The 27,293-nt window shown below is 38.0% G+C and overlaps 1 protein-coding gene across 1 annotated transcript in view; it reads right to left on the bottom strand.

Moving 5' to 3' along the window:
• The window catches only part of GMDS (GDP-mannose 4,6-dehydratase), a 425,091-nt gene that overhangs the window by 231,942 nt on the left and 165,856 nt on the right, over positions 1 to 27,293 (bottom strand). Inside the window, exons 5-6 of the mRNA XM_061346622.1 lie at positions 26,999 to 27,191; positions 26,040 to 26,144 (exon numbers count right to left, since the gene is read on the bottom strand). Coding sequence (XP_061202606.1) covers positions 26,040 to 26,144; positions 26,999 to 27,191 — 298 coding nt within the window. The remainder of the gene's footprint in view (positions 1 to 26,039; positions 26,145 to 26,998; positions 27,192 to 27,293) is intronic.

A 27,293-nucleotide genomic window follows, 5' to 3' on the forward strand; every position in this document is an offset into this window, starting at 1 on the left:
ACACTACATTCACATTTGCATTAAAAGCAGTGAGAGTTCTAGCCATCATCTGCAGTTTTATTGTCAACCTTTGTGATGAATGAACATCACCTTTCATTTTGGAGTAAACATTTTCTTAGCATAAAAAGAAGGAAAAGCTATTAGATTCTGTGTGAGGGAGAACATTTATGCTATTCACTTAACTTGAAATGTATGAAAGATACTACACAAGAAAAAGATTTGTCTAGCACAACACAGCATATTCTCATAACTGCCATCTTCTTGCAGAGTCACTGATAACGAGAGAAATGATCTTCAAAGATCTTCTCCAAATAAAATCCAAATACTCCTCAAAAGCATGAATTAAAGAATTAAGAGAGCACAACAGTGAAAACTAAAACCCTTTATTTTCCAGAAATATTCCACTAAGGGTTCAACAACATTATACCAATCTTCTTCTTGGAAATACCTCAGCATTAAAGCGGTGGAAGAAAACCCTGCTACTCTTCATCCTGAAAAATGTGATTAGAATTTTTTTTTCATGCAACCAAGGACTGAATGCCACATTTTAGAAGCATTTAAACGATATGGTTCATAAATAATGCTAAAATACTGATTATCTTCAAATACAGTATCTTAAAATATCCCATTACGCTGTATGTTTGATCCCATGCCATTAAATGCACATCATAACTAGAATTTATGGCTGATACCCATTGAAATCATTCAGAATAGTTAGGGCTATGTCAGCATTTCCATTATAATGCCCTGTCCTAGGGGTTTGCAATCAGGCTATAAAATCTTGCTTTGGCGTGAAACTTGGCAGACATAATGTCTCTTTCCTCAGGAATGATTCTATCTAAAAGGCCTATGCATACTGCTACAGATACCCTTATACAACTGAATACAAAGTACCTTTTGAAACACAGAACTGGTTAGCTTCCTTCTTCCTCAGCAGGTATTGAGGACTTGCTAATGTTGAACCTGAAAGAGCATTTTCCTCAGAGTGGCCAGTTAGTGCCAGCAAGAGTATCAACAGAGCTGGTGTGTTAACCACTTCCACTTTCATGTTGATTTTCATCAGATCAGGATGATGCAACAGCTAAAATGCCACCAGCTACCAGAGCTGACCACGACCTACTTTATTATGCTACTAATATTAATAATTCACATGGAAATGTGTTGGTGGAAGCAACAGAAACTGGCTTAGATTGGTGAAGAGAGACGTTGACTCATGCGTTTGTTGCCTGCCTTTGTACTGTTTCCACAGTTCAGAGAGGCTTTGTAAAACACACCTCACTGCTCACACCTAGTACAAATGAACATGGAGTGTTCAAAACTCTATTAAATGTGTGATGTATTTGTTACTTATTCAAACACTTTTTCAAAATGTGTGAGGATGGCACTGTTCTGGGACCTAACTATCCTACAGCGATCAAGAGTTATTCCTGCTCCCTCTATAGGGCCAAGCATGCTGGGCTAACAGCTTTGCATAGTTATCCATACAGCAAATACATCCAAATCATGATGGGCCATGTTATGTTCTGGTTTGCATTGCTACTGACAGCACTGGAATCGCTGTACAGCAACAGCAGAGATCTGGACAGATGTTGCAAAGGATGCTTTGGTGTTTCTGCACATTCCAGCAGTTCCATACAGCCTTGTTTTAGCAGTGCCTGACAAGTTTTTGCATTTTAAAAGAGGTCTTAAACAGGAGTTTTCATTATATTAATAGCTCATTCAGGAAGCCTGGGCATTAGCTTAGATTTGCTTTCAAAACCCAAGCCCTCCCTCTAAGATGATTAGCATTCCAATAGGAACGATAAGGTCTGATTTACAAACCCGATTTTAAGCAAGGACTCCTCATCAAGAAGACCTAATCTGTAAAACATATAACTTGTCAGCAAACCACTATAGGAACAATAGGAACAATAGGAAAAATACAGTGAAAAGAAATAGCAGAGGTATAATGCAATAGCTTCAGCTCTCCAGCCCAGGCCTGTTGCCTGCTGCACTCTCTGGCTCAGGGTTGAAAATAGCTTACACAGCTCATCCCTCCAAGAATGACACTGCCTACATCTGGCAAAGATAAAAGTTTTGAAAGCTGGACACATCTCTCAATAGCACATATTTAAAACTATTGCTTTAGGAAGCATGCTGTCAATGCACCTACAGTTCCAAAGCTAGATGCCCTGACACAAAAACAATCCGGGTCTCTTCACAGGTACCCCATTCTTTTTATCAGCACTGGGATTTCACCCTTTGTGTATCATCAGAAAACTGGCTGTTTGAAGTAGGTGTTATCTCTAGAATCTGCGGTGTGTAAGAGACAGGCAAATGGATGAAGCAGCTTTAAAAGACACTGGTATGGTAACTATTTTCAAGAACCCTCATTTTCCAAGCTCTTAAGGCTACATACAAAACTCAAAAGATGACAAAACTGGGGTCTTAGGAAGTCTGCTATCCCTGTATAACACTAGTTGTTTCATGCATCAGAAAATCCATCATTAATCCTAGTAATATCATGGAGTAACAATCAGTCTGACAGCATTTAATGGTGATATGTATCAGCTGAAATGCAGTCCTAGCACAGTCTATCAGGTTGCCATAACATCTTTGTCTTTGTTTTGCATAAAATATGATAAAAAGGTTTCTGTTTCTAAAGGTGCTGGCACAAGAAAAGGGGTAGTTTTCTTGTTTGGTTTCTTTTCTTTTTCTTTTTTTTTTCTTCAAGTTTCTACGGTTCTGGCATGGATTCTAGTGGAAGCCTAACATGTTCAAACACATTGTGCACCCACTGCTTCTACTAAACCAAAGGAACGTATTTCTTTTAACATACATATGTTGTAAATGACACATTTAATGAGATCATTAAAATGTTTTGATTGCCTGAAAGTCCACACTGCTCATAATTTCCATTCTATGAGAAGCTTTTCCATTTTTGTAACAAGTTGAAATTAAAAAACAAAGCAACACCCAATTTTTCTAAGAAAAGAAGTCCTGTCTCCTTTACCTTATACTGCTGAAAGTCAGTATCAACTATTCTGAAGTCAGTGGAGTTACGTTAATGTAAAACAGATAAAAATCAAGTTACAGACCTTTAAATTACCCTTCCATATTTTGGGTTTACATGCAATTTTCAACTGTATTTTGATCAAAACAACTGACAGTGTACTGCATTTTGGTAAAACTACTAAAGCAGATAGTGTATGCTAAACAGTCATATAAACTTGTGACTCCGTTCTCAATTTGAAATAACAAATTGCTCTCACAACAACAATCATACCAAGTAGAAATATTAATGGAAATAAAGGAAAAAATTACTGTTAAAGGTGTTTTTTTTCTTTCCCAGCTCTTCACAATATCCTGCAAATTTTACAAAGCAAGTACAGCTACATTTGGATGAGTTTGCCAAGAAGTCCACAATCAGATTTTTTCAAAATGAAATATATATATGAAATAAGGGTGATATGATTCATAAGCAAATCATTGTAAAGTCATGCACTGCATGGGAAACATCTTCCTGACTGAGCAATAAATCATTTTATTTCCTGAAACATGACATAGAGTCAGCTTTAATCCTCACATTTTAATCCTGTATAGCATAGCTGGAAATACTTTTCTTCATCATAATATTTCCATCTCTTTCTCTGCCTTTTAAAATAGCAATACTACCTTATATGACAGCGGGTTTCTCAGATTTTTAATACATTTGCAATGTTTTTAGGATGTTTTCAGTTTATGTACCCCCAACCATTTTCCATGGACACATGAAATATCTAAACAGGAAAGATAAAGCTACTGATAATAGGCTTGTTTCTAAAGATCATTCTTTATCAACTCTGTGGGAAATAATCACGTGACAATAAAATCCACAGATCATGGATTGAAAGCAACAGTCCAATAATATGAGGATAAAATTGTCCCTTCTTACAAAGTAATCTTCATTTGGTATTACTTTAAAATGTGTAATATCAATAAAATGAAGTGCTACTATTTCCTTTAAATATTGCTAACAAAGACATTAATTGGCATATCAATTAAATTATTTATTTTTATAAAATATTGACACACAATGCAAAAAATAAAGTGTGTAAAATCTGCTTGGCCTCATTTTCCACTTGCACCACACTTTTCAATGGAATTCCTTGGGTAATGGAAAAATATACTACTACCTGTATTTTAAAAATGAGCAGATTGAGGCAGAAAGGTAAAGGCATGCAGAAGTAAGAAGCATGAGCAGCAGGAGGGCAGCACACTGGAGTGGGTTGAGTATCTTCAACTCAAAAGCACCTCTGCCCCCCACATCCACTTGCATGCTGAGAACATTTGGAGAGCTGAAGGCAGCAGGAGGTTTCATGACCTAGGCACAGAGGGAGCAAAAATAATGATTTCTATATTCTGAGGGGAAAATAGGAGTGAGGAATGGCAGAGTACAGAAACTGGAAGGGAACACAGCAAATGGAGACTCTTCCCCCATAGTCAGAAAGATAGCATGAAGCTTACCTGGAGGAACAACTAGTAAGCCCTGTAAAAGAAGGTCATGGAAATAGGATGAGAGAGTAGGTGGCATTTGTCACAGCAGAGCCATGCTTCCCTGTGATTCAGTGAAGCTAACCCTACACTGGGGATCTGTCATCAGTGCTTTAAACTCTTCATGACTGTTCTGCACCTCCCAAAGAACAATGACAGGATGATTTCTATGACTACACACCAGCAGTTCTCTAAGGTGACTGAAAAATGACATTTAATTAGCAGACAATATGCATGTGTAACGTGTAACACAAAGCTATTCAATTTCACACAACACCCTCATTCGGGACTAATTATACATCCCAGATCTATTACATGGGCCTTTTTAGAAGGACAGGGTGGCATACCAGCAATAACTGCTGGGCAAAAGATGCTATTTTAGTATATTTCCTCCGCATAATTTTTCTTAAAGTATTTTCCCCTCAGGAACTGTACACTGAACAGGAAAAGGTGAGGCATCAAAGATTCTTATAAAGGAAAACCCAAACATTAATACTGAAAACAATATGTAAAAGTGTTATTCCTGTTCCCAAGTTTATGATGTTAATGGCACTTACATAAACAGAGCTGTGTTTCGCTTACAGAAAACTTAACCTTTTGCTCCAAACTATTCACTTTGATTTCATAATCGCAGTTTATACACACTACATTGTAAAACAAAGGTAAATGCCTTTAGCCCTTTAGCCACTCTGATTTGTTAACACTCTTTTAAGCTGTGTTTTCTAAATTCTACAACTACCTCTCATTTAAGCCTTCACAGAACTAGACAAGCCCGTGCATGTGCGAGCTATTGGTAAGCATGAATGTGCTTGCCCATCAGCACAGACCTTTTATATTCCTTAAGCACGTGTAAACAATTGGAGCTAAGTACATGCTTTGCTGAATTGGTGCTACAATAGCTAGAAACAAACAAAAAAAAAAAAAGAAAAGAAAATGTAGCAGTTGTACAAAATGGAAATATGCATTATAAGGCAACTTGCACAAAAACAAATTTCAACTTATCTTGTTAAATACCTATCAAAAGTTCAGACATCTGTGCCCTTACATTTAGCGCCCTTTCCTTTTCTCACTGTCTTTCCCCTCCTCCATCCTCTCAGCAACCAGTAGCACATCAAAAAAGGTGGTGTTTGATGGTACAAGCTGAGACATTCAGATTTTACCCTAGCACTCCCTTGAGATGAAGCAGGCAAGGTTTTTAATTTTACCTGGTGACACATGACTGACTAATACAGTTTCTTGGACCTTCTGACCTCTGAGGGACTAAGTCTGGCTAGTTTCTCTCCAGGTGGCTGGGACATCAGCTTGTGGTAGGTCACAGTATAATCAAAGTCTTGCATGGATCTGTGCCTTTCTGCGCACCCATCTTAGTGCTAACTTTTAATGTGAACATTTCTGAGTATAAAATGTGTAATTTCACTTCAAGTCAGGGGTAAAAGAACTTTCTTTACTTCTGCTGAAGGCAAAAGACTGTAATAAAAACTAGCCTTAAAACGAATCACAGTGGCATACAACTTTGCTGAATCAGTGCTGATGTATTTTCTTGGAGAGAGAAAAATTGTCTAGCTACAGCCAAATAACTTACTTGAAACTTTGCCTCCCACACAAACTAATAAGCAGTCCTAGATGGGTTTGACACTTATACAGTATAACTCAAGATGTTCGTAAATCCATGTACCTCCCTTTGGAGCTTTGTTGCTCAACTGTTTTTCTCTTAGGACTTTCTTCTGGTTAGCTTTGCGACAGTGGTAGTCCTCCAGGCACCCTTTAGTCCCTCAGTGCATCATTTGGTAAACACATTTAAATTTTCATAAACTGCCTTTGCTACAGGAATCCTGGAGCCACCAAGAGAGGTCCTGAAACACAGTTGAACTCTATTTTCAGAGAGCTGGAAAGACCCATTGGTGAAGAGCTCATTAAGAAGTAGCAAGGTGGAGATTAGTGAGAGCTGGAGGGAAAAAGGAAATCTGAGCTTCTCTGCAAACACAGGCAGCATATTTTCTTCTAGTACTTCAACAGGGCATATAAAATGCAAGGTGCTACATTTCTTTCCATCTTGTTATGAGTAACTAGATTCTCAGCTAGGATGTGGTGAGTTCATCTCCAACATCAGTGACGATCCCAACAATTAAATGCTCAAATTAATTGTGATGTACTGTCAGTATAAAGATGAATTGTTCCAGCTACAGAACCCCTTCAGAATCATAACAGACTTGATCACTTATCAAGTAAATGCACAGCTCTGACAGAAGAGTCAATAAAAATCTTCACACTGTGTGCTGCTGTGTGCAGTCAAGCTGGTGTGTGACCAGGGGTATGAAATCAGCTCACAATGCTTTCAGCCCCCTCTGATTGCACCAACTGTCCACATTTCGTGAACTCCGCTTTTGAACAGGGACAACTGGGGTTGCTGGTGACAGAACAGGACAACACTGGAAGTCATTATCTTGGATAAAACCAAAGAAACACCCCTCAAATGCAGATTTTAACAACAAACCCCCTTGAAACAGGCTTCAAAGTAATTGGGGGGGATGGGACACAACACACGGATGGACCCAACCCAACAGTTTAATAAGAGAATAGGAGGGAAAGGCTGTAAATACAGCAGGAAGACTGCAAGTCAACAAAGACAGTACGTTCATTTTGCTCATGAAAGACTTGGATATGTTTGGCCTTGCTGTGTTGACCTCCTGTATTCAGAGAGCCCACAAAAACATTATTTCACCTAGCTGTGGTTACTGCTGGTTGCTTAAACTTCCCATAAAAAGTAATGTCCTTATTTCAGAGCAGACCATGATCACTCTCGGGGGACCGTGAAGTTAAGCAAGGGTGCTCTGGCTTCCACACCCAGACCCTGAACTGGAAATGCCACCAGGCAGAGGAGCAGCTCCACCACAGGAAGAAAAGATACGTCAGGAGGTTGCCTAAAAGCCATTGCTGCAATCGAACCCCCCTCTGTGACAAACCCCAGGTATGTTGCTAGTTTTCATTTTAAAATGAAAAAGGCACCAAGGCAAAGAAATGGGCACTGTTATTTACTGAGAAAATCACTTGAATACAGGAAAACAGTAAAATTACAGTAGCATTTTGAAATGTACATATTCATTGCAATGAATATTTAATTTTCCTAACGTCGCTACTGAAAATGAATCCCACTCCTGCATTTTTTTTTCATGTGGGAAAGTGTTTTTGTAGCGTAATTAATAAATTAAATAATAATAATAAAAAAAGCAGCTATAAACCCAGAGAACTCAGTTTCCTGGAAAGATAAATCAGTGCAGTTTCACTGAAGTCAGATGATTTAAATTTATAAAGAAGAATCCAAAATTAAACATTTCACCATTAACGTGTCCAATCGCCACAAAAACTTTGCATAAGAAAATATGAAACAAAATATTTGCAAAGTGATTAAATGGCAAAACCCAGAGTGTCTAACTAAAATGTCCATGTAACGCTGTTCAACCTGTCATGCTCACTGCTGTTTTAATAGCAGTATTTTTAAGAACACTCCTTCCTTTGTGGACTCCTGAAATTCATTGTTATCCTGTTTTTGTGATATTTCCCATTTAAGTTGGTTTACACTTCCTCTAGGAACAGAAGAGGCAGTCAGATCACCTGCTGTTCTGAGATGCCTACAATGCTTCAGCACAATGGGGTGAAACCAGGACATAAAGTTAGCCGAATTCTGAATTTCCTGGCTTTGTATTTTTAGTGGGACCTTTCACATAATTTTCATATCCCCATAGGTAGCTAGGCATGCTCTCAGTAAAAACATACATGCACATGTATTCTGTACATGTTCAGGAGCAAAGCTGTAAATTCTAGCACTAGAAGTTAGGATTACGTGTGCCAGTGTTGTTTTGAATGTACAATGATACATTTTCACAAAACATCTCTAGATGAATTACATACTGCATTTTGTTTTCCTTATAGGATTGTCCTCTGTTCAGAGAATAGGCTTTCTCTGAGAGTAGAGACTACTGTTCTGTTAGAAACGGAGTGCAGGGGCCCTGTGCAGTCTGAAGCTAAGCAAAGAGCTGTAGAAAAAGAAATTATGGATTCACAATTCAGTCTGATTAATGCTGCTATGGAAAATATAAATATCAGCCAGTTTCCTTCTGCAAATCTGAGAAGGTGCTTAGAAAGTCACTTAAATCAAGGCTCTCATTTAGTCACTGCTGCATATTCCTTTGTGGGCTTGACTACCAAGCCCTCAGATGCAAACAGATGGGAATTTTATTCTGAACATCAAACTATCAATCAACCAATGTAGACTCCTCCCCCTCCCCCCCATGCCTTAGTTTCTCCCTCCAAACATGGGGATAAAATGCAATGTTTTACAGGAAACTGAGAAAGTTAAGTATTTGTAAAACAGTAAGAGAGAAGCACCCTGGAAGAGTCAAAATGGAACGAAATCACTCTTAGTGCAAGGAAAAAAAGTGGCCATGAAAAAGGCGTGGAGTAAATCTGCTGCCAAAGAGCTCCTTCCTTGCTCTCTGTCCCCCAGAGACTGAACAGCTAGTCATTTAAGTGAGAATTGTCCATCCTGTGCAAGGAATAAGGAAGGGCGTTATCAGAACATACAGGCACAAGTCTGAGTTAAGTTTGCGGGAGCATCCCTCATTCAGTCATTACACAATTTTTGAGCTAATCAAGTTTGCAATGTTTCTTTTTCGCTCCTTTCGTAGTTTCCAGGATGTACTCATATTTACCACATTTCTTATGCCCAAATGTCTTTGGATGGTGAGGAAGATTAACTGCTGTGGCCACAGAATTCTTAAATTTCCTGCTGCAGTCTAGAACACACTTCCAACACTGGACAAAACAGAATTTGAAATAGCTTCCCAATGCACACTGATAAATTCGCCTCTCAAAGGGCAGTTTATCAAGGCGCTTGAGGAGCAGGGAGGAAAGTTGCTGAAATTTAACCCTGAACCCCATGTGAACCCAGGGATTGGGACTGCATATTTTCCACTGTCCTGCCATCTGCTGCTTCACTGCACATGGTAATCTTTGGCAACCCCACTGAGAGCTGCCTGGGCTTATGGCTCTGTTCAGACAGGGTGTAGAAAGAAAAGACACTGAGAATGTCATGGCTGACTGACCAGACTACTGAGATCAGAGAGATTATGCCTCATTTGCTCACCAAGCCCTGCCAAAAGCAACACCATTTAACTGCAGGTACTCAAAACCCAACAGGCATGTTTAAAGGAATTCTAAGCTTAAAAAAGGACCATTCATAATGTGCGTTTGTTGGGGATACTGCAGCTACCACCTTTTGGCAATTATTCACAAGAGTTTTAAAAGAAAGTTTACAGTCCCCAGCATCTCAGGTACAAGTGAAATCTGGCAGAAAATATCATACCTAATTTACAGGACACCCAGACCTGGAAGACAACTCAATGCAGGAATAAACTAAAGGGACCTAACAGCCCAGCAAACAGAGGAAAACCATAGCTGTTGTTTTAAAACAGCTACAGTCTGTTTATCTCCCAGCTGTGAAATGCTGCACAGCATGGGAGCATGAGGGCTTGGTACTTCTATGCATAACTTTCATATGTCATCTCATGACAAGGACCTCCCTTGAGCTTCAACCAAATCTACCTTTGTTCCCCAGAGTACCCCCAGGGGATTCAGATGCAGCAGGAGAAAAATCAGCCTCAAACTCTGATTTCCCTTTACCACACTCTTCTGAATAAGGGCCCTAACCCCTTCAGTGATAAAGTACCAAATGATTACCCACAGAATTTACTATTTCGAAATGATGACTGTAAAAGCTAAGGAATATTTCAGAATTGTCTTAAAGCTGCTAAGGGATACCATCTAAGGGTGTTGGACCTGCAAGAAAATTATGGTACAATACAGAGTGACTGTAGGATTTGAAATCATATCATGCTGACACTCACTACCCGTTACTAATGTATCTTCCTCATCCTCACTGCTTCTGCCAGAAGTACTACAAATGCAGATGTAATTGTATATGGGTGTACAACAACATCCTGCCCTATTTCTTCACTCAAATACTGATCTTGGAAATGACAGTCCCTTCTCTTATCTGCTTGGGAAAACAAAGGCACTTCAGTAAGATAAGCTTCTCCAGGGGCTGCAGAACTATGGTTGGCAGATGTCAGGATTGACAAATGTTCTTCTAATTGCAAAGGGACACTACAAAATTGTCCTCTGATGTGGAATAGACAGTCGCTGTCACCCTTTCTTCTTCCCTGCTGCTCTACTGCCTCCACTCTGTCTGCCTCACAGGGAGATTGGAAAAGAGAAAGAAAAAGCAATGTAGGAGAGAAGGAACAGGCATCTTTTTCCTAGCTCCAGCTGTGCTGGAGCCAAGGCTCCATTGTTTTGATGATTCCCCAATCCTTGCATCTCATTTCACCCCTGCTTGACAGAAGTGCACAGCAGAGGTGGGAACGGCCTGCAGACATACACAGGGAGCTTCTGAAATCTTTACTCTGTTCCCTCCTAGAAAAGACTCTTCTCTCTGAGAGCTGGAGCCAAATAATCTTGACCCAACCTCTCATGAGTAGGTTCCGCACACAGGTAACCCTCACAGCTCGCATGGGAATTTTGCTAGTACTGAGCTTTGTAAACAAAAAGCAAGGTAGGAGCAATGTGTTAAAATAAGTATGGCAAAGACATCAAACATGATTTCCATGGATTTTCCTTTTGATACAAATGCATAACTTAAAAAAGAGCAGATCTGAAGTAAAAAGCTAGCCATTAACACTCTCAGCTTAAACTGCTTCTTTGCTGCTGAACTCCACTGAATCAGAGTTCCCCATTCCCGCTCTCCTTCTTGACTCATGACCTCGGTGACAGCCACGAAGCCAGGCAGAGCCACTTCATAAAATGCACTAAATGAAGCAACTTTTAATAATAACAAGGACTGGCAGGTAGCCATGGTAGAGGAGGAAAGACCTAGTAGGAATGTCCTGCAGCATAAAAGTCTCTGTTGTTCTCATTACTGCAAAGGAAGAAAATCTCTTTAAATGCTTTTGATTCAAATGATCATTTGACAGCAACAACGGACAAGACAAATGGCTGTAAAACAAGGCAATTGGATTTCCTACCGCTACAATATCTTACTTGGCTCCCATGACACAATTTCTCTGTTATTCTGCCTTGCCATGGTAAAGTAAACTTACAGGCTACCCAGAAAACAGATGAGTGTAATCAGTCCTTTATAAATTATATCCCTTCAGTCAAGGAAAGCAAATAACTTTGCCTGCTCTATAATAACTGTTTCTAATACTTCATTTATTCTTTAAATTGTTTATAAAACACTTCAAGAGAGGTCAAGACAAGAGGGCAACAATAATTGGAGATTAAGGAGACTCTCTAAGTATTTTGTGCCTGTGAGTAAATACTTTGGCAATTATTATGTTACAAGATAGATCTACTAAAAAAAAAAAAAAACCAACCAGCTTATTTATGATTTTCTTGAACACATATATTATTTCATCTAAGAAACAGTCCTCATTTTTCCAGTTATTTCAATTCAAATTTAAGCAGCTGCAGAATTGGCTGATGTCATATGATGGGCAAATAACAACAGATTTAACCTGCTTTCGTATGGAAGAAGCATAAAGGAACAATGAGATGAGTGCAACCAGTCTTCCTGCAAAGCTTTCCCCAAGTGTCCTGAGGAAACAGGGGCTTTCCTCCTCAGAGACAGTTGTGTTAAAGCCCACAGAGTCAGGAATGGGCAGAACTGAACCCAAAGGACAGGGACATGAATTCACATGCAGGACTGGTGTCTTTGGGTGAGGTTTTAAAAAAAGCTTTCAAACAAAAGGGACAATCATGTCCTTTTGCAGCCCCTGTGGCATGGCTCTGCAACATCATCTCTTGAGCTTCTGAGTGTCAGAACTATGCAGATGCCTAATGAAGCTGAACTGTGACACATCAATTAACACCAGTCAACATCATCCACGCTTTGGAGGTACATATGGATAAAATTATGTTAAATCTTTAAACTGTCAACCCACTGGTTTCTTTTAAAATGGTTAAAATGCATCACATTGGAAAAATATGCTTCATAGTCATGTTTCTGTATAGCTTGGAAGATGTTGCTAAAGAAACCACTCATGTCTCCTGACATCTCACCTGCCAATTTAAAAGAAAATGTAAACCAGGTTGCTGAAAAAGAAGAAACCATCAAATTCTGGGTAATTATACAGAAATACTAAATTTAAACATTACAAAAATATTTGGTAAGGGATCTAAAGGAAGACAACACTATAGGCATACCAGCTTCCTAAAATGGAATTCTTCTGAAGTGTTTCAGTGGAATTTAGTGACAAGTATTTTACTCATGACAAAGGAATCTTCTTATCTATTTTATATGAAAAGGTTATAAAAATGCAGGTTCAAGATTCAGATTTTATACTGAATCCCTCTTCCCCACCCCTTTTCTTTAAATACCCATGTTTTCCTGATGTTCTCAAAAGCACAGTGTCATCTGGATCTACACACAAACACAAGCTCTCTCCAAATTACTTCAGTCTAATACCAAATTATACACATTGTTTCCACAATTTATTTTAACCCCATTATAATCTTTCTCCTTGAACCTACACATTCCTTGGCACTACATGATAGTAAAACACTGCAGCACTGCACAGCTCACGTGTCAGCCAGGGACATACAACAACCAAATAAAGCAGTTTACCCAAGCTGAGTGAAGGGCACAATGTTGCTAAGCTGCGCCAAATTGTGAAAAAGCTGTTTATTTTTTCTTTCCCCAGAGTTAAACTGAACTGAAAATTGGTTTAACTGCTTCAAAAAAAAAAAAAATAAAATATCTAAAATGGGAACTGAACCACAACTGTTGCCTGAACCAAAATCTTTGTGGAACCTAATCCAGAACTGATCCAAGAAGAAAATACCTGATTATTGGATCAGAATAGTTCTTTAACAGAGAATTTCCCAGAAGAAATTCCTTTATTGTATTTCAAAATTTTGCATTTTTCAGCTTGAACTGATTCAGAAAGACTAAGCAGATAAATAATTATTGATGAAACAGAACTAACTCGAGTAAATAAAAAAAAAAATCAGATCTAAGCTAAATACTTACTATTACTTCATGCTGTTTTACTTGTTAGAAAATTATTTGTATTTTTCAAGTGTCATATGCCCATGTTCTCATATTACAGGAGTCACAATTTTTATATAATTTTAAAATGAATTATATTAAACTTAGATGTTTTTTCCCACAAGTATTGGTTTAGGGTAAAGGGGAAAGGAGGCTAAAGAAACATTTCCAGGTAGCTTCCATCATCATTACATACATGACTACTTCTGCTTTTAGATGCAGAGAATTATCAGATCCTCTTAAAACTATTAACATTATGCTTCTGTCTTAAAAGCCTTCCATAAAATGCTCACTTTTTCAATACATAAGCCTCTCAGTGCTTTGAAAAATTTGAATGCTCTTGTCATTTATTTCATTTCAAACAGCAGGTTTGAAAATCTGATCAAGACAACTGAGCTATTATTCACTTACCAGTAATAACTTCATTTTTAAAATCAATACAATCAGAGTCAGAGCCTGTAAGCACCAAGGTGCCTCTTTAAATATTTGTAGGATTACGGCTATAATACTCTATGTAATAAAAGGCAGAAACATTCAAAAATAACATACCATATCATGTAGCTACATAAGCATTTCTTTTCAGGTAGGCTACAGAATAGGAAGAGGCATTTCTTTTAATCCATTGAGGATTAATGCTCTATTTTTTCCCCTCAGTACTCTAGAGGAAAAGCATATTCTAAGTGTTAAATCTTACAGGATTTTTTATTCAATAGCAAGACTTTGTATTAAATATTAAACTACCTGATTATAACCAGTAGAAACAACATTAAGTTCAAATGAACCCTCAAGTATATTACCAATTTGGATAACTTTAATTTATTCTGCCTTTACAGCAAATTTTACTAAACATACTAATTCATCAAATTTGCATGTACAGCCAGCCATCTTCAAGCACCATCCACGTACTCACACACACGCACACTTCAGGAAAAAATTAACATTCCCTGGCGACTCTGTGAGTTTCTTCATGGGTGTTGATGCCTGGTTATCACTGTCTATAAATGTGACGGTAAAGCAGATGATATCACCATAACACCAAACCCACAAGCAACCTGTAGAAGCAAAGTGACAGGAGACACTTAACTTACTTGCTAGTAGCGCAAAGTTGTGCAATAACTGGAGCACTCTAATGAACTCAAACCCAGAATTGCTTCATCCCATGATTTCAAAACAAAGAGCTTATTTTTCCTTTAAGTGCTGCTCAAGATTATGATACTTTTCTTAAGAAAAGCATCATTATGAGACACAAGTATAATTTAATGAAGACCTGTTATTTATCGGTTACTTTTCTGATGCTACTTTGGTAATAGAACTTGGATTCACAAGCATGAAAAAACTGCTGCCAGTTCTTTAGTAACAGCAGCACTTTCAGAACTAGGCAGCAAAGGTAGCATTTGCCTACTGTTGTTACATGAAATCAAGCTTTAAATTCCCCAGCTTGAGTTACTGTTACATCAATCTTGTTGTTTTTCTTAAATATTGCATGGTCTGTGGGGACCATTAAATATGCTAAAAATAAAAGAACTGTATATGTGCTACACTTTCTGTTTGAAACTTGAACAGGTTTAAAGAAAATTGCCTATTATCTGTACTACATGCTCAGTTTGCCAGTTCATGACTCATTCAAACTAGCATCCTCACCTGAAGATGCAAACGAAACACAAGCTACCTGGTGTCCATTGCATATCATTTAAAGAAATGGGCTTGAGACTATGAGAAAATGAAAACTATGTTAAAGAACAGAGTATCTGAAACTTGAGGAGCATTGCAAAAAGAAACCATGAACTAGAACACAGAAAGGATGGTGATGCTAGACCACGCTGAGCTGAAGGCAGAGACACTCTCCTAAATGTAAGAACACCGGCATTTCTACAAGGACATACCTAATATAAAGGAGACTTATAGAGCTACTATCTAGCCCAGATGCATGACAAGCATATATAATTTTCATCAATGCCCAAATGATTCAAATCACTACCTGCAAATCATAGTATACCTGGACAGGTTACGGCTCAGAAGACACAGAAGCACTCTATTCTGCTACTCAGAAAAGGAGAAGCGCATACACTGCCTAGTTTTAGACCTCACAGAAGGCAGAGGTTTGTTCATGATACTTAATGACTACCCTAAGAAAGCATGACAGCAAGTAACACTACTATTGCCAGTCATCCCATTCTATTAAAGAAGGGACAGAACACTTCTGCCACCTCCTGCCTTCCTTACAACATACCTAGAGGGTATAAAAATATATATGCAAGGATTTGAGACAAGGAAGTGACATTCCTGCTGAAAAACATGTTAAAATTAGCAATTACTGGCCTGATTTTCAATGACAGACACATGTGATATTAATGCAAGCAAAGAGCGTGGAAAAAAAGGAATATTTGCAAACTCAAATGCCTGGTATGATCACAAGATTGGCTTTGCTGAAGATTCAATGGCACTCCAGAATAAATGCTTAAAATAAAGTTTATCGGTGGTACCATCCCTAACCAATAAGTCATTGAAGTCCAGATAAACTTTTCCGTTTTCTTAATTTTCCAGAATTATGTAAAATTTAGGAAGTTTAAGCACTGTTCCTGATATTTAAAGGTGCTCCATATATCCTGAAGAAGTATAATAATGGCAACAAAAGAGCTTGTAATTTTTTTACAGTCTGCAGCAAATAGAAACTCAGTATAAGTGAAAGCACATAGCATACCAGGCAACTCAAGTAGCCCTAATAGATTCACACATGCCTACCAGTGACTCAGAATATGGGCATGAGGTGGGGCTGAGAAAATAAAGGTGTCAGCAAGAAAGCACAAAGATTTATAACTTAAAAGCAACTGTTTCAGAAATTTAAAAAAAGAAATGCAAAGCAAAATGTTTCTGTGTGTTACTGATGTTTTGCACATGACATCTGGATTTGTTTTAAACCCAGAATGAGCTCTGATTTTTCCAGATTTGCACCACCTAGACTTGGGATTACTACAGGATTTTATTTTAAAGTTTCTGGCAAATATTCTCAGTCCATCAATTGATTGATATAGATGCAATGAATAAACACCTTAAACCTTTCTTAACACAAGGTTTTTAATATAAATGAGAAAATCCTTTCTTATGTTCTTTAAAAGTAAACTGGAGGTCTGAGTCGCTTTGTCGGACACTTCTTTCACTACTTGTAAATTTATTCACATTTAATGTAATGAAATCAAGCTCTCACCATCAAAACCACAAATCCATCAGCATTCCTGCAGCATTTCTATAGAAGTGGTTCTCAAACTCACATGTCCTAGGGCGTAAATTAAGAGCAAGTAGAGAAAACATGATATTGTATTCTCACTGTTGGCTTGGTTTTAATTTGTTTTCCCATGCCAAACAGCAACCCTGAAATGTTTCATATGAAACCTGCAAACTGTGACCTACAACCCTTTGTTTGAACAACTATCATTCTGTAGGGGTGAGATATGATACAGATCAAAATCTGCAAAGGATATTGCAACAATCTATATAGCATGTGGTATCAGGTTTAATTACAATAAATACTTGCAAGCTGTTTGAGAATACTCATGCTTTTGGACATAGCTTTCATTTGCCAATTGATGCCTAACAATTACATAGAACATATAATTAAATTTTAAGTGTCTATGAAAGGCAAATCCTTGAAAAGGAAATATTTCAGCATGGTTGGCAAGGTGTGCACACATGAAGAGTGTGGGAAACACATAAAACTGACAGTATATACTGCTATAAACCCTTGTAACAGAGGTTAAGATCTGCTCAAAAAACACCTGCAGTTAGATGAACAAGACTGACACAATCAGCAGTCTGTCCCACTGTTACGATTTTTAGCTGTTTCAAAGTGACATTGCTTATGTTTATAAATGTAAAGCTTTCATGCACCCCCCAAGAAGTACATAGCGCATATAATGGTCTGAAATTAAGCTACCTACACATGCAATATTTCTCTGTGTGTTTTGCTTCCTATTTTTAAGCACACCTTTCTGGGAACTTTCAGTGAAGACTTGGCACAATTGAGGCAGAACTCCCTGGCCATGTTCTTAAGTTCAAACCAAGCTTTGATCAAATGCGCTAACCTACTCTCTGACCTTACAACTGGTAAAAACCTGGTATAAAATCCCACCATATGATGAATCTTCTAAGAGGTAACATCTGAATATACTGCATTTCCCATTAATTTATTTTTAACGAATCCTGAAGACTTTATTGAGGAACAATCAGTTGACATTTTCTTCTGCAATGTTTTCTGAACCGCTAATGTCGGAACTTTTTCTTGTGAATTAGAGTCTCTACTGTTAAGTTTCCCAGACATTAAATGACTGAGTAGGTTAATTTCAAATAACCGTCTCTGAACAACATGCATTTTTAATAGATCTATTTTTAATTTTTTCTTTTTTTTTTTTTTCAAAATATAAAAGACAATGTAAGCAGAGTTCTAATAAGAGGGAAGTGATAACGTTTAGGAGAGCTATTTTAAGGAAAATAGGATGACACTGCTGAGAAAATGTTTCAGATACTAAGGCGGGCCTGGTAAGTGTGGCAATCAGCATATATGTACAGCTGCATGTATAAACCTGCTTTCAAGTTTCTGCTCCTGACAGATGATACCCAAAATCTGCAGTGATACCCAGCACTCTGAAGATGAGCCATAACCAATTTCTAATGGCTGTTACTTCATACTCCTAGGGGAACACTGGCACTACTACTGATGTTGGGTTACACACTAGGAAGCAGAAAAAGCAGAATTATACTAGTATATTTCAGAAGAAATGTATATATTCCAGAGAATTTATGTGAACAATCATATTTAGACACAAGACTTCAAAAGTTTAGGGAATAATTTGTATGTTAACAATGAATAAAATAATAAACATTCATTACTTACAGAATATTGACAATGTAAGCTAGATTCATTATACAGTATAACTCTTGCAATAATAATGTGATATCTGTTCCGTGTGTGATTTTTTTCCTCTCTTGCCTCTGACTATTTCAGAAGGACAATGACATTATTTAAATTTGAGAGAAAAATGCAGGAGGAAATCTCAGTGAATCTCAACAGAATGAAATAATAATTTTGTAGATATAACTGCAAGAAAAGCAACTGCAAGAATAAATGTTTCAAATGACAAAACCAAGAAATATAGAAGTGGTTGAGTGTCACTGAGTCTCCACATCTGGAGAAACAGTATCCTGCACTGTGCTCTGCTGTCCTAGGCTCTAGATTGCCCTGAGCTATGACTTAACGGTGATTTCAAAGGAGGTGTTATTCCCTAGCCAAAGCGGTTTCCTTTAGAAAGGATCTCACATGCAGCAGCTTGGACTTAATTCTAAGATCTCTGGTCTGAGGGAGCAGTGGACTGTGGCGTGTCCCTCATGTATGGTCTCTTACCCATCAGCTACTAGGGTCTGAGATGACCACTCTGTAACTATACCATGTCCTATACTCCCCTCTAATATTCCAGCAAGGAGAATGGAATACTTAGGTTAAATGGACTTACGGGTGAAACTGCTATGGCATTTCTGTTTTGACCTTCTGGAAAATCCACATACAAGCTATTTTGTAACATTCAACATATAAACCTCCCAATTCTTGCCTGTGTTTCGTTTCATGTTCTCATTTATACATATGGAAAAAAGCAGAATGGTGACATTTTCCATTGCATTATATTCAGGGATAGATAAATGTAACAAAGGGAAAAAATGGGGAAATAGGCACCTAAACCACATTATTTCTAAAATCCTGCTACAAGTTTGTGCTTTAGTGAAGCCGTAAGTACGTTACAGGTAAGGTACGTGCTCTGACCACTCTGTTCACCGTTACTGCCTTCCTTATCTTCCACAGCATTTGATTTCAAAATTCTGAGCTGATATTTCATTGGAGAAAAAAATGTCTGCAAATTCATAGGTTAAGAAACTAACACTGATATCTGCTAATAGAACCTGAAATATGTTAAGAATTGCATGTTAAAGTTTTCTAAATTTAGTACTTTTGACATTTTGTAAATTGTGTGAATGATTTGCCTTTTTTTTAGATTAAAATACAGTTGAAATCAATCATAGAAAATAGCAAAAACTGTAATCTACTTTCTTCTCAACACAGTATAAGCCACAAGGGAGCACATGATTTAATGACAAAAAGATGCATCTGATAAGATAATAATTTGCTCAAGGAGAGATCTGGGCTGTGAACACAGCTGTTTCAAAAATCTAAAGCCACAGGCAAGAAATTACTTAGTTTTTGTACATAGATAAACTGGTGATAGACCCCAGAAAAGTGCATCAGAGAAAGAAGTACAGAATGAGGGCTACTTCAAGACTGAAAAGAAAAAAATTCTTTTTTTTTTTTTTTTTTACCATTAATCCTTACCATTAAGAGATGGTAAGGATTCCCACAAACTATTGTTGCGAAGACTGAATCAAAAAGATTTTAGTAATTAGACTGTTCAACACAGCACCTTTCTTTAACAGTGACTCACTTGGGAAAATATCTTTTTATAACCTGGTTTATTTCACATTCATGACTGTTTTGTTCCCATATGTGACAAATTCCATGGCACTGACCTGGGCTATCTGAATGTCCAAAGCTATGGGCATGCAGCCTTCAGTTACTTCCAAAGTCTAGTACTGCTTTTAAAACACAGGTTCACAGGGGGAAGCCTACTTGTATTTTAGTGTGATTGCACTGCCTTTGTATATCAGTATTGGCTAGTCTGGGAAAAGTGACACAAGGAGTTTTAAGATGACATAAAATGTAAAAATCAGCAAAAAGTTTCAGTATATTGTGATGTGCTCAGATCAGTACTAGTTAGTATGAGGTTCAACATTAGCAAAATTAGCTAAATTAACTTACTTTGTAACATCACATCTTTTTCAAGGGGAAAACGTGTACTCAAGACAAAAGAGCAGAGAGGTATTGCCTAGCATTTGCATATTATTACGGTCAATATTACTGCAAATCCATCTGTACAAGTAGACCCTAACACCCACATTTAACCCTGCTGATGTTAAACTGCATGTGTAGATAACGAAACACCTGCATGGATCACTTAGCAGCATCCGTCTCACAGCAGGGAGAAAAAGACAGTAAGAATGCATGTCTTCAGGACACTGCATGCTTTCTCTGTTGAAACACGCAAACTAAAAAGCATGAAATGATCTTGGCTGCTTTATAGCACATTAACTGTCTGAGTAACTCCTCTTACAATGGCCATGGTACCTTGCCATCAAGTTTTCAATATGCTAGGCAGACGATCCCTGATGATACTAGCCAACCTGCATTCTTCTCATCCAGCAAGAGGTCAGCAAGACACAAGCAGCACTCTCCTGAGCTTCATTATTCCGATATACTTGTGGGCTGGGAGATTTTGTATTAAATCAAAAAGACATATACCCACAATGAAAATTCTACACGTCTTTCACAGGACTAAACTTAAAAAACGATCACCAGCAAAAGCCCTTAATGGGACCAGGTTGACCAAGCTCCTCCTGCATGAAAGTGTAAAGGAGACTACCAATTAGTCCCCTCAACAAAAGAAATAAACGGAAATCAGTCAGATGTTGGCTACATCTCTTTACAGAAGATGCAGAAGAGCAGCTGTTACAGTAGGGATTGTTGGGATTTCTTGTGAAAGTCAGTAGCAGATGTCACCATCTGCTTCTGCCTTCTCTGTGCCACAGGGGCAAAAGGGAGACTGAAAGCTTATTAAAACTTAACAACAAAAAAATATATCAAAAGATACCCTAACATATTTACAGTGAGTAGGGGAACTTCTTACCCCTTTCCCCCTGGAAAACCTGTGATGCAGATGCACAATAACAGCAAAGAACACTCCCCATTCTCTTTAAATCATGATTTTTTTTTTTCATTTTAATCTTACTACATGTACTTTGACAACATTCAGCCTGCAATCTAACACCTAGCCATTTCCTTCTTGGCTGAAAGAGATCACAGAAATGAGCAGTTGTATCCTCGCCCTCTGGCTATACAGCAATAGTCTGATGACAACTGCTTTACCAGGGCTGGTATCAGACAAACAAAAATTCCCTGCTGAACGATCTACACAATGATGTCATGTGTGGAGGCAAAGTATTTATTACTTAGGGAAAAAAAATAAAAAGAAACCCAACAAAAAACAAACAGAACTTCTGCTGAATTGTGTCAGGAAACACGCTGTACATGTTTGTACATCTTGGCAGATAAAGATCAGATGAGGCAAGCAATGAAGTGGTTAACCAAATCAGAAAGTTATCTCAGACATCCAAAGGCACATCTTGTAAACCTAACATAACTTCTTACACAGAACTAAGAAGAAAAAAAGTAAGGGCTTGTCTGGGAAGAAAGAAATGACACTGTCAACAAAGAGTTTGCTTTCTCAGACAGAAAAGAAGGTATTAATGAGATGCAGAGCCCAGCAAAAGAACAGGAATCTTTTCCAACGGTGTATAAAAAGTTTGGATCAAGCCCCAGCTTTCCTGAAAACTAGACTTGCTAATTGCCTCACTCTTCCACTGTCAAAACCACCACCTCAGTGAACAGAAATACGCTTCCAATATTGCCAAAGGGCAGACATTTCCACACCGGTAATACTGGTAGCCATGTTCAACCACCACCAGCAACTTGATGGCCATCACCTCCCCAATTTGATATCTCATGGAGAAAAAAAAAAGAAAAAAAAAAAGAAACCAGCATTTTGGGAAAGGTTTGTAGATTTTCTTTTGTTAGTTCATTTTCAGAAGCAGAGGCCACCTTGTAGCTTACTACCATAGTACAGAGCATTGTGCTTTTCATCTAATGTCATATTTAGATAATAAATAAGATTCAGAAATGAAAGATCACATTATCCTTTGGCATTGTCAGAAATCAGCGAATACTTGAACTATACCTGGATAAATGGATGGAAGTAACTGAAGAGAGCAGCTTTAGCAAGGTATTTTCCCGAGACTATTACTGGAAGTACAATGCCAGATCCTCAGCTGGCATAAATCAACATGACCCTATTTACTTCGCTGCAGCTGCGTTGATTTATCTGAGCTGAAAAGCATGTATTGGTCAAAAAGTGACTATTTTGTCTTCCAAAACTATAAAATTGACTGAGAAAGGAAGGGTAGCATATATAATATAGAGAAAAAATTAGAAAGTACTATAGAAAGGCTCAAAGTAGATGTATATTTTATTATGATTAGTCTAACATAGCCACTTGTTTTACTCCATGTGAAATTTTAAATAATATTATCTGTTACATATATATATATATATCTTGAGTATCGACCCAAGTATTCATGTGATTTAATAACGCTGTACCTTTACCAAACTAAGATGTAAGGCTCAGATAGTAGGTTTAAACAACTTGGAATTTATCACTGGTGTTTTTTGTAAAGTCACTGTGGCTGTCAGAACATGAAACATCAGACTTAAAAGCAGGCTCACAGAGCAAACTTAAGTGCTCAGATTTGAAGTATGGTGTCGTATCTCAAGAACTACTCCTGTTACGGTCTTTTTCTTAGGGAGCAAGATAAAAGTGGAAAATCAAACAAACTTCTCAAAGCCAGCACTTCTCTCAAGCCTTGGTAATTTTGAGAAATTGGAAACCTCTCATATTAGACTTAAGCACTCTTTACCCTTATGAACTCTGTAGACTTCCCTATTATTGCACAGGCTACATGAGATTAACTATTGCTGCTCCTTTCTGAGTTAAAACTGAGAAGGCTAAGGAGAAGAATTGGTATTCTGAAATAAGAGGTATATATTCCTAAATTCCTTTGTCAGGGAAGCAGCTCTTGAGATTAGACAGTTCTTACTTTCACTAGGCTTGTATATTGCTGTCCCAGCAGTACAATATCTGAACATTATATGAAGAGAGATCATGAAGCAAACTCTTTATAATTGTCTGTTTGAATCAACCTTAATGACCAGCTGCTAACAGGCAGGCAACTGAAATTCATCATTCTTCACAAAGAGTACTGGTATGACAAATGCAAATACTGCTGTATTTGACACAGTCCACAACACAGGCTGCCAGGTACCAAAAATGCGTTCTGCTCATCCTTATCATTGCCTTACAGTGTAACACACCTCACAGGTCCCTGCTTACAAGAAATACTAGGATTTGTCTCTTCACAGTATTCTCCTATCTATAGGAGAAGACACTGTAGGATGCTTACATGAATTTTCAGAAGTATGATTAATACTTAAGATATGGGGAAAAAATATGTACTATCTGCTGGTACAGATCAACTCTGCACCTCAGCAAGTGGCACTGCCACACACAGCCTTTTGCCCTCTGCTGATTCCCAGGTATTTTGTTTTGTGCAAACAAGATGTGCTTAGTATCACCATCAATTGGACACTGCATCTCATCAATTCATTGTAACACTAAATCAACTGGAATAATAGCATGTAATTGCAATACTGGAATTAAATATGTACTGGTTTATTTAGGTATTCCCAACCTTTGAAATAACTGAGTGGGGGTTGGGGAGAAGGAGGCATTTTAAAACTTTCATGTGGATTACCAGCCCTGCATAGAAATTAGAAATCCCAGTTAAACTCTCTTTTCCTCCCAAAGCACCTTTGCAGTCTTCAGAAACATTACAAAAGTGATGAATGCCTGAATGGCTTTTAGGAAACAACCTCAAGACTACTTTTCTTCCATTTACTTCTCTGTATAAATTTTCAGAGTTTCTCCCATAAAAATACCACAAAAATGGCACTGGGCTGTGGTTACAGTTGCTTTCATGGCATGTATGCCTGCTAATATATGCCTGCTAAGGCACACAGAGCCAATCAAAACCATTTCTAAGAGAAGACTTATGGCACAAGAGGGTTAAAACTGCACCCAGCATATGCACACAACAAAAAGTACAGCCTGAGACTTCAAAGCACAGGTTTGTGTTCTCCATGGAGACATCAAATGTGCTGAAAAGAGACTTTGGATTGGTAGCTCCATCACAGCAGTGTCAAAGCTGGAACAAATGTGAGAGGGCTCAAAATAGCAATGAGCACTGAAGTTTTCCTCCTTCAAAATTTCACAAGGCTATAGAGAAGCAGCAGCAATGGTAAATGTGTTCCTACAGTTTCCATCTCATCGCTCCTTAGTGTTACTAGAAATCGTGCTATTTGTCATTTCATATTCCTTCATTCTTTATGTTGGTCAGAATGTTTTAGCTGCACAATGATAATTCAGAGCAATTTGGACGTGAGTTTACAGCTCCCCAAGAATATCTCTCTAAAAGAAAGTACTACGGCCTCTAAATGAAACAATCATCTAGTGAATCTGATTCCTTTTTCTAATTTTGAACTTGTACTGTCACCTGCTCCAGTGTACCAACTTCTACCATCAAGTGTTTGGTGCACCACCTACTGTAAATGCTGCCTAGTCCGTGTACTATGAAGTTTCGCAGCTATGACTCCCAAAGACTGAAATCAATATTTAAATCCTTCTGACACTGACTCCTTTTTCATCACCCATCTTTTTTTTTTTTTTTTTTTTCAGCAGAATTGCAATTATGGTTAATTTTACATTTGTCGGTATGATTAAAACTATTATATTTTTTGCCAAACTATAATTTATATAATTGCATTCCTGTAAAACTTGAAGTCATTTTCCATTTAGAAATAGACCACAATACCAGTTTTCTGTGTTAAAGTTTAATTTTAGAGCGGTATCTAAAGTCACAGTACTTTAAGGGCAGAGGAAAACTGTCATTTTATGAAAGACTTTTAATCAACCATGGACTTACTCAAACTAAATAAGAGTATTAATTGTTCCTAAAGTACTGCAAGAGGAAAAGGGATGATTAAGTGGCATTTAAGCTGAATTGCCATTAAGGATTTAACAGCTATTTTAAAGCCATGTGTTAAAAGCCATCCTGTCACAAGTTACAGGCTACAATTCACAATTTTTTGAAAGTATACCAAGCTGTACTCATTAGCCTTATGAATTTAGAGGGTCTATTATTTCTGCCTCTTAATGTGACATTTATACACAAATAAAAAGCTTGAGTACAAGTCACACCTGAAATTGCGTCTGTTACGCAGTTGCCCTCCTAAGTGTTCAGAAAACCTGCCTTTTAAGGTGTCTTTTTAACATTTTAGCCATAACTGATTATCAAGACAGAAAGAAAACTCAGGGATGTTATGGTATTGTTGCAGTCTCTTGAGAGCACTGATGCACAAAATCAGATACACAAGCCTCCCTCCATCATCAGAGGGTTACAAAATGATGCTTGAAAGGGAAAGGTGCTGTTCTGCAGGCTCTGAGACTGCCAGAAGTGCTATATTAAACACTGATAGCAGGCTACAAATGACACCCTCCCTACAGAATTTTGGCAAGTTTAAATGAAACCTGTGGATGCATTGTTTCATTTTTCCGGTCAGATGCACACAAAGTTGGGAACAGTTTCACATGGATTTTCTAACCTCTCCTGGGGCTTTCGTGATTGAAGAGGATGCCATTCACAGCAAAGAGATTGTAGGCCTCTCTGAAGTTCACCACAATCCAGTAGGCATAGAGTTTAGCTGCTCCTACAAAAATAATTTTGAAGTGTTACATATATCCACTGTGATTGTACACAGCTCAGACAGGCATACACATCTCTCTCACACACAAGTCCACATTTCAACAGCAGAGTGCATTAGGATTTGATTCATTCCCTAAATGCATCACATTTCATATAGAAAAAATATACATCCCAATAAGCAGCATCTGAATGGGAAAATACTCCTATTCTGTGCAGCCCCTGAACTGGTCAGGAAGCACTAGGGCATTTTCTCACTGTTTTCTGCTGCACACTCAGGCACTTTTTCTTTTACAATATAATTAACACAGCCAGAGCGTGTGAAATACACCACAGTGGTGACCTCTGTTAATAAAAAACAACAAAAAAAAATTGCTTTGGAGGAATAAAAGCGAAAATCTGGTGCCTTAACACTCAAATTGATTTGAAACTTTATCACCAAAGTCCTCCATGCACATTGCTTTAATAAGTGTTTCAAATTTCATGCGAGTTCATGAAGGAAGACGTGAGCTCCTGGGAGTTTCTCATTTAGGCAACAAAAAATATGAAACCTTATCACTTCAGGGGTATCTCACAGCCCTTTGTGAAGGAAGAGCTGCCCTTCCCCCTGCCTCTACAAAAGCTCCCTACCTCTGTGCTGAATGAACATGGTCTTGTGAAGTGAGATGCTAATTTCCAACCCACAGGCAATGGCAGCAAATACTTTTTATATAGTAATTCATAAAGGCATGCCTCTTGACATGTCTAGTCACTTTAGCTCTATCGTCATTCTAATCTCACACCCAAATGACTTCAGCTCTGAGACATGAGCAGGGAGAGTAGACAGACAGACACCACACACACACCGTCACTGATCCTCACCGTAAGGCGATCTTGGGTAAAAAGGGGTGGTCTCCTTTTGTGGGATTTCTTGCACTTTTCCAAAAAGTTCACTGGTGGAGGCTTGGTAGAACTTCACAGAGTTGATAAGGCCACAGGTCTTAATGGCATCTAGGAGCCGTAAAGTGCCAACGCCATCAACATCAGCAGTGTATTCTGCTAGGTCGAAAGAAATCTTGGGGAGAGAAAGAAATAAGGAACCACCGATTTTACTAGGGGACCAGAACATGCTGTGATCACGTACAACCAAGCAAAGTAAATACATCACTTGTAACAG

The sequence above is a fragment of the Neopsephotus bourkii genome, unplaced genomic scaffold, assembly GCF_033783945.1.
Source record: "Neopsephotus bourkii isolate Nb327-2 ecotype Australia unplaced genomic scaffold, CSIRO-AGI_Nbou_v1 NB_272, whole genome shotgun sequence".
In the NCBI taxonomy this organism is placed as follows: Eukaryota; Metazoa; Chordata; class Aves; order Psittaciformes; family Psittacidae; genus Neopsephotus; species Neopsephotus bourkii.